This window comes from Ailuropoda melanoleuca, chromosome 9, assembly GCF_002007445.2.
Source record: "Ailuropoda melanoleuca isolate Jingjing chromosome 9, ASM200744v2, whole genome shotgun sequence".
Lineage (NCBI taxonomy): Eukaryota > Metazoa > Chordata > Mammalia > Carnivora > Ursidae > Ailuropoda > Ailuropoda melanoleuca.
The window spans coordinates 98885156-98900751 of NC_048226.1; the positions used below are offsets into that span (position 1 = coordinate 98885156).

Here is a 15596-nt window from a genome sequence, read left to right on the forward strand (position 1 = left end):
CAAAGACGCAGAATCCCAGCCCAATCTCCTCGGATTCAGAAGGAGCCTTGAGACTGGCCGCTTCGTAGGGTCATTAATTTAAAGACCTAATGAAAATAATACTGCACTGAAATGAACGGAGGTGTCAGAGATGAGAAGGTGCCAGATAAGGAAGGCAGGCCGACAGGCTGCTTCCTGTGCGCACAGCACGTGAGCGACCGGCCTAAAACGCGTGCCGTGGGCATGACCACGTGGACACCCCAGCCCTGTGGCTGGGCGGCTGTACAGCTGCTCAGGAAGCGGGTTTCTGAGCCGTGTTCTGAGGTTCGTGGCCGTGGCGCGCCCCAGAGGCGGGAAGGGTCGGAGGAAGGAAGCCGTAGGACTACGACTCAGAGAGGTCAGGGACACTCACTGCTGTTCGCTGTCGGTGAAGTGCAGATCCACCTTGAGCTGAAAATCCACCTCACTTAGTGCCTCTTCCACCTGCAAGAGAAACACAGTGCGAGGGACTTAGGGGTCAGATCTGGCCCAAATCAAAATTGCGGCTGGTGTATTTCTCAAAGTTTAAGAGAAGCACCTCGCCACAAGGTTAATGTCGTTTGTTCGTAAAGCGGAATTCCCTATGCATGTTCCATGGAATTCAGGTGGAAGGGGAGATCTGCGAGGATTACCAGGAAAACAGAAGGAAGGGATTTATGTAGTCAAATGTAGGAAAAAGCGAATGTGCAAAAAAACATTAAACGAGTTTGCTGTATCTCAGGACTTCTGAGAACCTTATTTCCCCAACAGATTTGATCTGGAATCCTTTTAGGCAGGAGAGAAATGTTCGGCGGCACCTGCTCTGGGAAGGGGGGAGCTGTGAATGTGACCAGGGGAAACCCCGTTTGGCTAGTGATGGGGTGGTGTTGGAGGGGGCAGCATCTCTGCCCTCAGGCATGCCCGTCTGATGGGCACCATCATCCAGGTGCCCAGAGGAGGACGCTGACACTCAGGGAAGTGAAGTCTCTCTCCCAGGTGGCTCAGCTTCCTAAGAAAGCAGACCTTTCATTTCCGTCTTGAGGTCCCTTACATTCAACCATTTACATTTTGAGACACTTAGGCATTTCAGGTCCTATCCAACCTGCTCTCCTTTGTAACTTTCCTATTTTCATCATTTTGCAAAGGGATCTATTTGTTCTACCTGCCAGCTTCCCCCGTACTTCTTTTCCCACACTGACCACCATCACCCCACCTCTAGGAAGGCTGCTTGCCGAATGCCAGATCCCAACGCTACCCCTGCTCAGTGGAGAAGCCCAGGAAAGCACTGTGCTCCTGGGCCAGGACTCGGGCTCCTCCCCACGCCCAGGCTGGCCGGAGCCCTTCTCCCCTGCAACCCACAAAACCCTGGTTTCTAACTGCCATCGCAGCATTCAATGCTTCCTATTACAACTGTTTCAGATTCCTAACCTGGAAGCCCGTGATCCAAACTGTATCTGCAGACACAATTTGTTCAGTCTGCACAAAGCTGCAAGTTACAACTCACAAATGGCAAACATCCAAAAATCAGGCAACTTCACATTTCTATTGCGAATTTCCAGCTTCTATTAAAACAAAAAAATCCCTGGATCTGGCAATGCAGGGCTGGCATCTAGAAGTTTCATCTGGGTCAGGCTCCCTGCATTAACTGACAATCCCCGTCTGGCCTGTGGCTAAACCCCCTGGCCATTTTCTTGCCTCATGTCCACAGTAATCAGTCACCATTAAGGGAGAGAGTAGTCTTAATTCATTCTGGATCCCCAGCTCCCGGAATAGAGCCTGCCACATAGAAAGTATTCATGTATCCTGAGGAATAAATAAAGCTCTTCTCCACCCCCACTCCTTTCGGGTTTTGTTTCTTCGCAAAATGTCCTCATCCCACAAGGGTGGAAATCTCTTACCCAAAGTCTTCTCTGGAAGCACGTTCCCGGTTAAGCATAACTCAGGCAGAGACATATGGATGGAATTTATCTTTAGGTCCCCAGGGTTTTAAAATTTGTTCAGAAAAAAAAAAAAGCATATAAAAGTTAACATTTTGCTGGATCCAAGTGCTATGAATAACTTCCGTTTCTAGCTTTGTTTTGCATAATCACAAACCTTGCTTCGTACACACAACCCAAGCAACGGAGCCTATTGCCACCCATTCCTAGGAAGCGAGACTGTCAAAGTAAGCCTCCCTAACCAGCTCTTGAGCATGCCGGCTAGCAAAAATTCACCGTACGCTCCAGTTTTAAACTTGCTGCAATTCCTTTGGAACCAGGAGAGGAATCCTGGGCCCGGATGAGCTGTGCCTAGATTAAGCCTGGCTATGACCTCGCTGATGTCTCAATAATTTAATTCCAAGAGGCTCCAGAATGAAGTCATTGGCTACTCTAACCACTGATTTCATCATAGGCTGTTGGCTGCCTTCCCCTCCCTCCAAACACACACACTCGTACATGGGCACGTGCAGAAGGGTACACACACACACACACACACACATTTGCACATGCACGTGTCCATATGCGTTTGAACTCATGCCCTTCCACTGCTCTGTCCTACTCGGTTAAAGACATCGCCTCCCTTTCAGAGTCAATGTTTAGCGCCAGGAAGCCATGTAGTGCGGCACTGGGCATAGTAACAGGAGCTAGTATTTGCAGAGCAGCTCCTGGGGAGCAGTCCACTGCCCAGCCTGTCTTGTTCAATGTGGAGAAAACTGAATTCAGAAATATTGTCCCCACTCACAAACGAGGACACTGAGGCTCAGTGTAGAAGTGAGCTCCCAATTCGACTTTCCCAAGGTCAGCAGGTGAGTGAGTCCCACAGCCCAGGTTCGGTCAAGGCTTCGTCTGATTCTTTGGCCTTTTTGTGTGATTTCTCTCATCTGTGTTGTTGGGGTTCACGTTCTCTCCCTGGTTGGTTTCAACACCCCTCATAACGATGACTCGCACGTCTTCCCCTCCATCCTTAGCTTCTCTCCTAAGCTGCCACACAGCCAGGTGGGAAAGAAGGAGACATTGGAAATCAAGCTATAATGGGTGCCCTTCTTGGCTCTACGCTGGGCCAATCAACCTGTCTAACTTGGTTTTCTCATCTGGAAGACGAGGGTAAAATATTACCCTTATTCCTTAGACAGCCACTGCACACAAAGGGCTGAGCACAGAATATGAACAAAGACCATTCTCAACAAATATTAGTTATTGTTGTTATTTCTAAATTACTGTGGGCCTCCCCCCGCCACCACAGGACCCTCCCTACACCCACCCCACACGGTGGGCCTGCATACTGCTTGTAAACACAGATGGCCTGGTCGGACTGCCTGGGTTCAAATCTCAGCTCTACCATTTCCTAGCGGCATGACTTGGCACAGATTCCTTACTTTCTCCACGTCTCTGTATCGTCATCTGTGACACACACCACAGCCCTGCAGTGATGATTCGATGAGATCGCCCAAGCAAAGCACTCAGCACAGTGCCTGCCACACAACACAGCCTAATAAACACAAGGTCTGCTCATGTTAAGGTCATATGGGTGTTATCATCACTCGACCTGAATTCCTATCGCTCCCCAAAACAAATAGTGTCTTCTCCCAAGTACCCTGGGCTGTCAGCGGACCCCAAGCCCGTTTCATGTCCAAAGCATACCATCAACTCCCCATGAACGTTCCTGAGCACAGGATGTGCTATATCCTCGGCTGAAATATAGCTCACGCTTTCCACCAGTCCCTGCTGTTGCCGCCTCCGCATGGTGCTCGAGAACACTCGTGTGGACCAGAGCACTGCCTCCCGCCCTGGAGCTTGGGACCCACTTTCCACATTCCCGCCAGATGGACCTTTCAAAACCCCAGCTCTCCTCTTTCTGATTCCTGAGGGCACCTGTGCTTTTAGAACAGGTAAGCATTCAGGGTTCAGCAAGGTATGCACGGGGCAGCGTGCTGAGTCTTCAGCTCTCCTGTCCAGCCTCGCCCCTCCACTGCCTCCTACCCCACGGAGAACGATGCTTTCTTCCCCAGATCTGCCGTCTACTTTGCTGCTTTTCCTTGCCCTCAATACGCTACCCTCGGTCTCGAAAGCTCTTCACAGCCTCCTGTGGGAATTCCATGCATTCTGTAAAAATTCAAAACTCTGAATCAACTCCCTCTGCCCAGCTCCCTAGGTCTGGGACAGGCTCAAGAATCTGCATTTTGAACAAGTTTTCCAGGGTTCTGTGGTGTGGGTACAAGGAATCCCACTTTGAGAAATGCTTTTCTTTCTTAAGCCTATAAAAATGCAACCTTGTTGACAAAGACCATTTGATGTAATCTGCCCCTCTTCCTCCTCAGGGCACTGAGCATCTTGCTGTTCAGAACTGCCCTCTTTGCCTTGGCTGCCGGGAAGCTGAGTGCTGAGTGTGTCGACTGCCATTAGCAACGTCCAGCGCCATGGTTGTGTATTTTGGTCTATGACATTCATCCCGGGCTTCCTGGCTTTTCCACCCCCTTCTTGTGTTTTTCCTCTACTCTGGCTAACTCTGTTGTTGTTTTTTTTTTTCTTTTACTATTCTATGCATTTTGTCAGCCTTCCCAAATCCTCTGAGTGATTACACAGAGTGTATATAAATAAAACAGTCATCCTACCTTCACACTCACTCTTTGCAACCGTCATGAAAACAGCCTGTCTTATGCCTTAGACTGGGATGGCTTCTGTCCATGTTCATGTCTCACACTGACCCATGCCCCCGCAGTGCGGACACAATTTTCGTGCCTGTATTTCCCATAGCACGTGCAACAGTGTGCTTGACACGTAGCCATCATGTGTCTGTTCACAATGACGGGCTGTGTGCATACGGGAACACGGACTCTGGCCAAGTGGCTGTAGGCAGTGTTTGGGTTGTCAAACACAGCAGATATTCACTGGGAAAGGACTAATGCATCCATTCTCAATATACAATGTTTATGTACATATCTAACTACCTTTAATTGTCACTGCCTTGGGTATAGTGATAAACTGTAGCATTGTTTGCTGCTGTCTGTGTTACCCCAACACTGTAACAAATTGCTGGCTTGCAGAGATGACTGACTTGGTAGAGGAAGGAAGCACTATGTACCGTCACAGGGACTCCCTGTTCAACCTCAAAACCAAGGCTTGTTACAACCTCACGTGAGCTGAACTTGGGTGTTGGGAAAGGCCCCAAACTGCTGGGGCGGGAGCATGTGGTAAATTCAGAGGAAAGATGACCAAGACACCTGAGCAACGTGCAAACCCAGCCTCCCAAACCCAACCCAGGGCCGGAGGGGCTCTGAGGTCAACATGCCGGAGGATGATGGTCTACGAGAGGTAAAGCGATGTTCTCTTGCCAGAATCCGGATGAGCCTGGTGTGAGCGCATAGCCTAATTTGGAGTTCCTTAACACTCAAAATAACCTCTGAGCTCTCTTCCTAAACTGGGCCCAGGAAGGAAGCAGATGATGCAGTCAAAATGAAGAATTTGTGCAGTTCAGGAAAGAGATGATTCACAAGGGTATGGGGAAGGTTTATGGAAAGCCACAGATGAGGGCCCGTGCGTCGGGGCTGGTCACCGCAGGACGTCCGTGCCGCCCTGGACCAGGAGATGCAGGCTGAGGGAGTGGTGATCAGAACTGGAGAGAAAGCTACGTGGAGTGAGCCCCCTGACCTAAGCGGAGACCTTGGTTAAAGGTTTAACAACAGGCTCTCAGGAAGAAAATTAAAAACCCTGATTTACAGCATTGCCGATTTCTCTGGTGCAAATATTTCCACCACAACTCGTTTCCAGCTACCCATGTGACATGGTTGAATGGGGAGGTGGAAAGAGACGTATACCTTTGGGCTCGCACAGCCAGGCTCTAGCACACCGCACAAGCAGCCCTCTCTGACCCAGCGGGAAGGAGCCTGAGGAATGAAGACTCTGGCCCCACTCACCTTCCTTCCTGCAATCACTTCCAGGCCTCTGAACCCAAACAGAAACCAGAAGGTAAGGCTACTACTGAGCAGAGAAGGCAATCAGCTCCGGGGTCCACAGCAGGTGGGGAAGGTAGAGAGGGGGGCCAGCTCACAGCTCACAGAAGCTAGTTTGGGTCTCTTCGATTTTAATTACAGATAAAGTGTTTGTAGTCACTGCGATAGCACAAGAAAGATGGGGCTCAGGGTAACTGAAGGCTCATAGGGCACCCTGGGGATATTCGTTTCTGTTTGGAAAGAAGGGGGTTACAAAGCCCCTAAAAAGAGGGATTCCAAATTCAGATCGTTCGTTCACCAACTAAGTCATCTGCTCACGCTTGCTGGACGTCTCCAACAGAATCCTATGGTAGGCACCGGTGTTGCGAAGACAAAAGAGAGGAACTCCAGCCCTGAGAAGCTCACTGATGGGGTGGGGGATGAGGGGCAAAACTTAAGATAAACACCGTGCCCTTTCACCTTTCTGATGAAATCAACGGCTCCCTATCACCCAAGAATAAGCCCCGCGTTCCCTCGCATGGCCCACAACACCAAGTCTGGCCGCAACTAGTTCTCCAAATTCGCCTCCTGCTCCTTCCCTCCACTCGCTGTGCAAGTCACCTTGGCTTAAGCTTTGCTGGGACACATCAACCTCTTTCCCACCCCAGGGCCCTTGTCCTTGCCATGCCCTCTCCCAGGGATGCTGTCTCCCTGAGCTCCCAGCATGCCTGGCTCCTCGGCCTTGGGGTCTCAGCTCAATGTTGACTTCTCAGGGAGGCCTCCCCTGCCTGTCCCTTGTCCTCCAGGGAATCAGCTCCATCTCGTGTGAAGGGCAGAGGCCTTGCAAGGTGGGCCTGCCATGCATTCTCATCCACGTTGGGTCCAGTGATAGCCTCACAGGACCTCCAACAGGGGTGCCAACTCCCATTCGTCTGCCCTTGTGGGTGCATCTTATAGATGAGTAACTGAGCCCACAGCAGTGGGAGACTCAGGGACAGGATGGACATGATTTATGTATCTGACTTCACTGTAATGTAGTGATCTAACAGTAAAATATAGGCCCCAAGACACCAGGGATATTTTCTTGTTCTTGTTCACTGTTCTAGCTTTAGCCCATAGTAGGTGTGAGTCAGTACTCAATAAATCTCCAATGGATTGATGGGTGGATGGATGAATGAAGAATGAGTGACAGTTTTTCACCTCCAGCCACACAGTGGAGCCTGGTCACCACCCAGACCACAGAAGATATGGATGGAAAGCCATGGGGCATGAGAGGAGGAAGGTATCACCTGGCCAGCAGGAGCTGTTCCACACGCCACTTCAGGAATGTGAGTGGGGGACATGCGTCTAATCTGACTTCCCTAAAATGGGAATACACTTCCACATCGTTGAAGATATTCTAGCAGGAAATGAGCAGCCGGGACCCGGCGATGGGGCTCGGAGGTGGGACTGGGGAAGTGGGAGCAACGGCTTAGACTTCAGATACTCCTTTGAAATGTGTTCATCTGAGGAATAGAGAATTTTCAATCAAGTTTCCCACAAATGGAATGAGACCCCCAAGGTGTCTGGGCTTTTCTTCATGCACGAGGTGCCGTTTCTACTTCTCTCCGTCTGAGGAACTCTTGGTTTGTGCGACTCGAAGCCAGCTCCCTGATGGAACCATCGATGCCTCCCACAGAGCTCACCTCTCCATCCTGGGGCCTTTGTTTATTTGTACACACAGCCAGTGTCATGCACGTCACCCAGCAGGGTGGTGCTTTCTACACCTGTTTTCCTACGAAATTCCCAATCCCTCTTGGGCAGAGTTCCTGCTGCCTTCTGCAGCTTTGGCCCCCATCCAAGGGCCCAACACAGAGCCCTGCACAAAGCATATACTTAGCAGGTGCCTGCTGACTGACTCCTTGATGGAGCCCCAGAACCGATGAGCAAACGGGCACGTGAAGAATGAATCAAAGCGTCCGTCAGTGAGCTAAAGGAAACTGCTCAGAACATGGCAGGAGGAAGCATATGAATGGAAGAACAAGTCCAAAAAAGAATAAATAAGTAAGTGCATGGGTTCTCTAAAGTCATGAATCCCTGTTGGGCTTTAGAGCAAATCTATGGCTTCCCCTTCACTTACCATTTACCCAGCAATGGCTACCAAATCACTTGTGGCTGGAGGTGGATTGCAGGACTTACCCTTTCTCCATCTAAGAGCAAATGAGCGCGGAAGATGACGGCGTCATTTATGGGGACCTCTTCATTCCTGTATAAGATCTGAAAGACCCGGCTATGCACGGCGTTCTCATGGGCGCAGGCTGACTGCAGGCTGCTGCTGTCTGCAAAACAAGAACGAGTAGGAGCCCATGAACCCCAGGCCTGTCCTGTACCTGCAGCCTCCTCCACGTCAGTCCAGCTCAAGGAAGGTAACGGCCCCCAAATGCATGGTGCTGTCCAAAGATTAAAACCATAGAAGAATGACATCCCATCCTACAAAGATTTCAGTTGAGTGAACTGGGCTGGCATCTCAGAAGAATCTGACCGACCCCTTACAAACCACATGACCTTGTCACGCAGCACTCCTCAGCTGCAAACCAGTGCCTGCTAAATTCTCACCTGCTCACATGTCCCCTCCTCTATGAGGCCTTCCATAATCCTCCTCTCCGGAAATCAGGGAGGAAGAGAAGAACAGAGAAACAAGAACAGAAACGTCTTTTCCTTCTCCAAGGAATTCCTAGCGCCCACAGAATCTCCCTCCTGAAAATGTCGTTCACATAGCATGTATGATGTGGAAAACACTCTGTCTTAAGTTTCAGGTAAGTGTATTCTAATGACATTAGACATCAAGTTTTCAAAGGAACTTGTTCGACTCTGTGGCTTCCAAAGCATTCTAAATATACCCTCATCCCTAAACATTGCCTGCAAGTTGAGTCCAACCTCAGGAAGACACTTCTATCCAATGATGACCGGAGACTTGCCCACATCTGCTGACCAGAGTGATGGAAAGCAAACAGGTGAATTTCTCAGGACCACCTAACACAAAAACTGTACCCTAAGGAAAATATAAAAATACTCTCAAATAAATAACGCTAGTATTTCTATAATAGAAGGCAATGATTACCTATTCATAAAATAGTACTTTTTACACAAATAGTACCTAGGCATAGAATAGTGTGATACTGGACAGCTTCCAACATGCTTTCACATACATTACTTTTCCTCAGCCCTTCCAGGAAATCACTAGGGAAGACTTCACTACAGACAAAGAGACCACGGCTCAAAGGGACAGAGTCAGGAGTCTTGGTGTTCGCGATGTGAGGGGCTCCGTGTGCATTCATCCTCCCGTCTCTCTATTTAATAGCCAAGAAGAATAAAATGCATCCACCTCCCAGCAAAAGGCAGTTCCTCTATAAATCACTACAGAAAGAATGAAATAGCATGTTTGCCAAGAAAGCCTAGGAAATAACAGGAAAAATCAGTGCAACCGGCAAAGAAAAACAGCTCAAGTGCCGTGTGCATCGTCCTCAGATGGCTTGAAGAATCCCCAGGAAGCAGGAACAAAGGGTCACTCTCACCCCCCAGTGCAGTGACACCCGAGCTGACACCTGCCTTGTAGCTTCGGAGGAGGGAAGAAAAACATGTAAAATCTCAGGTCATTACCAAGGCTGCTCCAATGTGCCTGCTCTAATTTGCACTTCGCCATGAAGGCAATGGAATTGCCAGGCTAATGCAGACCTATTTAGACCCGCCGGATTCAAATTGATGTGGCTTTTAAATAGAGGTGATCCTTGCGCACAAATGTCTTTCTGTTTTTCTTTGCTGCACCGGCCCTTTCTCTATCACTGTCAAGGCCCAGCTGATGTATCAGCCAGCCCGACACCATGGCAGAGGACGGATGGGGTAAAGACTCTGAAGGTCAGAGCAGCACTGAGCCGTCTAGCACCAGGAGGGACAGACAGCAAAACAGTTCAATCACCGGTCTTTTTGGGCAAGTGACATCACCCCTTGTAACCACAGCTTTCCATGTGAAAAATGGGCATATCCACCCTGACCTCCTGGGATCCGCAGAGACATAAAGAGCATAAAATAAATCAAGATCCCTAGACCAAGCACATACTGGGTGTGCAGTCTGCAGTAGGATGACCCTTTGTGCTTAGAAAAAGGTCTGAGAATTCTCCATTGAATACAGTTCCACTGGTCACATATTTTTCTAAGATATTTTTTTAAAGATTTTATTTACTTATTGGACAGAGAGCGAGAGACCACAAGTAGGGGGAGTAGCAGAGGGAGAGGGAGAAGCAGGCTCCCCACTGAGCAGGGAGCCCGATGTGGGACTTGATCCCAGGACTCTGGGATCATGACCTGAGCCAAAGGCAAACGCTTCACTGACTGAGCCACCCAGGCGTCCCTTTTTTAAGATTTTTAAAATTTATTTTTGGGGGCTATGCATGTGAGCAGGGGGAGGGGTGGAGAAAGGGAGAGAATCTTGAACACACTCCCCACTGACCATGGAGCCTGACGTGGGGTTCAATCTCATGACCCCGAGGTCATGGCTTGAGCCGACATCAAGAGTCAGATGCTCACCAACTGAGCCACCCAGGCACCGCCCACTGGCCACATTTCTATGGGAGATTAAACTCCTCTGACTTTGAGCAGGTTGACAAATGAGACCACAGGACTCAATGGTATTTACAGATCAGCAAATCCCAAAGTGCCCCCCTTAGGCCCAGGATGAGGCATTTCTTAGGGCCTCTGGGACTTCCTGTGTCATTTTCTAATCACTGTTAAGTAGGGCATAAAACAGGTGCCTTCTTACGAAGGAGGGCTCACTGATCATGGACACTCTCTGGGGTTATGGGCATTGCTGAGATGGTGCCTGCCTGCTTTGTTCCCACTGGGTTTCCTCCCTCAACAAGGACAATGCACACTCTGATACCTCGCCCATTATCTTGGCTCCCTCGTCCTGACATTCTGAAGGAAATGGGACTTTCTTCTCCTTGCAAGGTCTCTCCCTGGAATTCCCTGTACTGGCTCTCCAGCTCATCTTAGGGAGCCCTCCTTGGTAAACAGAAGGCTCTTACTCCAGCTCAGCCTCCTTGTATGCCCCAGCACTGGGCACCGAGAGATGAGGAACACGCATGCTCTCTCTAGTCTTAAAGACCCTGGGGAAATTCTGGATGCTGCCCTTTCTTAGCTGTGGGGTAAAGAGCCACACCTCTCTTTAGAATGGTTTTACTTGTTTGGTAACTGGATTTCTACTCAAGTGCTCCAATGAGAAGGCATAGACTAGAGTCTCCCCAAATATCTGTCTGCTTCTGTGTGTGTCAGAGTTGGTACGACGCATGAGTATCTCCAAGGACAGCTGGAATGTTAAGGGCAAACAGGGTAGTGGAAAGAAGGTAGGAAAAGGAAGAAAAAGGAATGGAAAAGAAAAGGAGGGGGGGAGCAGGGGAAAGAGAATAGGGCAGAGGCAGAGGGACCCCTTCACGGCCCCCACCAATCAAAGAGTGTGTTTCAAACATCTTAATCTGGAATTCCAGGCCAGAAGGCAAGAGTAAGAAGACTTTTAGGTTCTGTTGAGTTTCCTCACACACACACACAAACAAGTGACAGCAACAATCTGCGTATCTACGTTCTCTCTAAATGTCTACAACCTGGAGGACGACCTTCCCTCTTCTGGGCTCCCCACCAGCCCCAGGGGCCTCTGTGAGTGCAGATTACAGACTGTGGGTGCTGTTTATCTGATAATGGGCCATCCACCCCTGAGTGCAAGCCTGCGCCTCTCTCGTGAGCATTGACTCCACTAATTCCAAGAACGTGGCCATGGCTCTGCCTGCACGTAGGAGCTCCCCAGAGAATCAGGCTTGTGCCCAACAGTCAAAACTCTGGGAGGCTCCTTCCAACCCTCCAGGCCTGGAGACAACTGGGTGAGATGTGGACTATTGACCAAAGAAGATGCTGAACAGCTATCCCTGAATTTTTTCAAACCCAGGCCATATTCCAACGTGAGAATCGCAACATGTCAGAGCTCATGGAGATGGAAAAGCCAAGTTAGATTAAGGGCAACTCAATGTCAGGACCTTGGCTTCCTTATCTAAAACAGGACCTCTTTTCTCTCTCTCTCACTCTAATAAATAAATAAGTAAAATCTTTTAAAAAAGGATAGAGAGGTGCCTGGGTGGCTCAGTGGGTTAAGCATCTGCTTTTGTCTAGGTCATGATCCCAGGGTCCTGAGATAGAGCCCCACATTCGGCTCCCTGCTTAGTGGGGAGTCTGCTTCTCCCTCTCCTGTTCCCCCTGCTTGTGCTTTCTCTCTCACTCTCTCACTGTCAAATCATAAATAAAATCTTTAAAAAAAATAAAACAGGACCTCTTTCAGTAAAGCAAAATTACTTTCTAAACTCCCTCACTCCACCCTTCCTCACGGTATGGCCTTGGGCAACCCATTAAATCTGAGCTTAAATAAGGCAAGAATCCTGTCCTGCTTAATTTCTGTAATGAATCTGAGACTCAGATGTGATGAGGAGTAAAGGAGTACATTTGACTGTGAAATTCTCGAAACCCAAGCCGATTTCCTAGTACGATGAAGATGATAATGATTCTTTAGGCCAGGTGGTTTGCTGGCTATTTCTAGGAAGGACAGAAAGTCACCTTGAAGCCAAAATATTATGTTTTCTAACAGTTTTAAAGAATAGACAGAAAAGAAAAACACCTTGACGCAGATGTTCCCCGTTTCTCTAGAGAATGACCAGAGGGACTTCCTGTATCACTTAAGTGTTTTCTGGCTGGTAGGACCAGGGAACACTCATTGTCAAGCTAGAGAGGTATGCCATGCCCTTTTGTGATTCCTCCAAAGTGCAACTTTCCTTGGAGACCCTTGTCACAAGACTGCAAGTAAAACAATCATGCAGGGAGAGTATAACCCCTGGGAGCAAACAGCCAAGGCGTTGATGACTCTTTCTGGAGTTCAGAAGTGGGGAGACCCATTGGACTGGGATAAACTTTACCCAAACAAAGAGGTGTTAACATAGTGTATGGATAAGGCACTACCGTTTCCTGGAAATAAAGGTAGCTTGAGGAAAGCTGGACCCAAGGATGATGACTCTGGATGTTCACAATGGCCCAAGGGTTCATGAGTAGAAGGGTTGGTTTGGTTACATTATGAGCTGGAAAGTTCTGTAGATCCATGTACCTTGGCACAAAGGTTGGGCTTTGAATAGCAATGGCTGAACATGTAAGTGTCACCTAAAAAGTGATCACTGGAAGTCCTGAGGCAGGGCCCCCAAGCCCTATGCAGATGCCTGAACCAGCAAGGAGCTCACCATTGAGTCTAAAAGCCTCTTGAAACTCTAAAGAACCCCCTTCAACAGAACACCCGTATCCCATGAGAAGCCCCCGTAGCAAGAGAAAGATCAGTTCCTTCCTAGCCTGGCTTTCAAAACAGGATTCCATTTTATTGTGTAATCCCAGAGCTCCTCAGCCAATGTGAGACGGGGGAAGCAGGCTAGCATTTCTGCTAACAGAACATTCAGATACAAAAGCACTTCTGTGGAATATCTGAAGAGACGTGAATGTACTCGTACCTTCAATTTTTTAAGCACATCATATTGGTGACATCAATAAAAGGCTATATCTTAGTTGTCATTTGTACTGCCTTTTGAAAAAATAGAAACGTTTTTCTTCCTTTCTACTTAAAAGACGGGATGCCCACGGAATAGTGAATACTTTGCTTTAATGAGCAAGGATATGAGTTTATGCCTTACGCATAATCCCAGATTAATACGTTTCTGTGTTTTTTTGCTATAAAACATGTTCACGTATTCCTTAAATCCTTATTAACCACCTGCTATGTGTCAGGTCCTGTGCAAGACAGTGGGATTCAGAAATGGACAATCAGAGTTCCTTTTGGGGTGTATCCATCTCGCACATCTGTCCCTGGAGCAGGGAATGGGTAATTTGTTGCTCATTTCCACAGACTTCTCCTTGTCTGGATGCATTTCTCATCTCTCCAGATACATTGCGTTATTTGCAACATCTACATGGCCTACTTAACAATCTCAACTGGGGCGGCAAGTTATGTACAATCAACTGCGTTTGAGCACGGACATTGTTACTTATTAGCTACATGGCTTGGAAACATCACTTCTCTGTAAGCTATTAATAAATACAAAATTGTTCACCCATTTTTTTCACCCGTTGCAAATTGCTCCACAGAAGCTAGCCTGGGATCAGTCTGTGTTCTAGGTACTTTATATCCCTTATCTCACTTGACCTTGGGTATGAGAGTCTTCATTTTACTCACGAGGCAGCTCAGGACCACAGAGGTGAAGTTACATGCTCAGCATCAAATATAGAAGATGGTACATCGAGGACTGCAAATCATGTGCTTTTGTTGCATCTTTTCATCCATAAGTTTGTTTATTCACTCATGTCTTATTTAACTAAACAACCACACAGGCCATATGGTGGACATGATGCCAGTCACTGTTGATGGTACCACAACGACAAGGAATATTCTCCAACATTTCTCAACTTCGTTCTCTCCTCGCTGGACTCACACTACTCCATCACTTGTGTTTTGCAGAAGAAGTGATGTCCTAGAATGATGGAACAGTGGCCTATAGGGACACGGATATGCACGGATCCTGTGCATGACATCATTATTAATGAGTGAGGGGTAAAGTGGCGGGGGGGGGGCGCCCAGAAGTCTCTGAATGCCAGCAATAGTTCCAGCACCCAGGATATCGGACTCCTAGCCTACTCTGCATGAAGAATCAAGTTACGCAGCAGATACCACGGCCTGGCAGAAATTCATGTGTACAGAAACTAAACCTAAGAACGCAGAAAAAAACACCATTTAACCTACCAAAAATGAACAGGGGCTGCCGCAGCAATTCAGCAGTGAGCTTCTCCCATCTACACGGAACGGGCTTAATTACTTAATTATAACCATGGCGACCTATTAGAGGCAGCCCGGTAAGGCCAGCACTTGATAATACTCTGTTAGCCAGTAACATGCACAGCTCTCTAATCTCAAATGTAAAAGGCCAGCAGGTCGCCTCTAAGAGGCTCCAGTGACCCACCTGGCTTCCTTCCGACCTGTCCTAACCATCCAGCCAACTCGGGTGCTTCCCTGTGCGTTTCAATGGCAGAGTCCAGTACACAGCCTCCTGCTTTTGCAAGACCAAGAAATGGAGCTGAGTGAAATGCCTTGCATTTGCCCTGGGCTCTGCCACTTGTCTTCTGTGTTCCTGTGAACAATGAACTTGCTCACAGGTGTGAGCCTCAGTTTCCTCCCCTTCCTCCAGGGCTGGGGAGATCGAAAAAGACAACCCGTGAGAGCAAAGGGGGCACGGGGGTAACATGTAACAGGTGCAGCTACGTGGACAGCAGTGTGTCGCGGATGTGACTGTAAAAAGGACTCACAACAGAATTCCACCAGCTTCTTGTAAAACTCTCAGGGGACATGCAAGGGGAATCCTCAAGTGCCCTCAGCTCTGGAGAGAGAGCAGGCTTGCACCAGGTCAGGGGTGAATTGTTTGCAAAGATGGAGGAGCATGGAGAGTCTCTATGGCCTCATTGAGAGATTTGGGGTGAATTTTAACTCCCCCAGCCTCAGTTTCGAGGAAAAAATAACAATAACTATGGCTTTTTATTGCTGGCCACCTTGCTTCCCCCTCAATGCCATAGGATGTCTCCTCTTGCATCTCCC

General features: G+C 48.5%; 1 protein-coding gene across 2 annotated transcripts in view; it reads right to left on the reverse strand.

Annotated features, from left to right (window-relative positions):
* The window catches only part of FAM135B (family with sequence similarity 135 member B), a 288115-nt gene that overhangs the window by 93389 nt on the left and 179130 nt on the right, over nt 1–15596 (reverse strand). Inside the window, exons 4-5 of one of the 2 annotated variants that reach the window (XM_034668650.1) lie at nt 8084–8223; nt 392–462 (exon numbers count right to left, since the gene is read on the reverse strand). In XM_034668650.1, the coding sequence (XP_034524541.1) occupies nt 392–462; nt 8084–8223 (211 nt within the window). The remainder of the gene's footprint in view (nt 1–391; nt 463–8083; nt 8224–15596) is intronic. The other variant, XM_034668651.1, reaches the window with a different exon arrangement.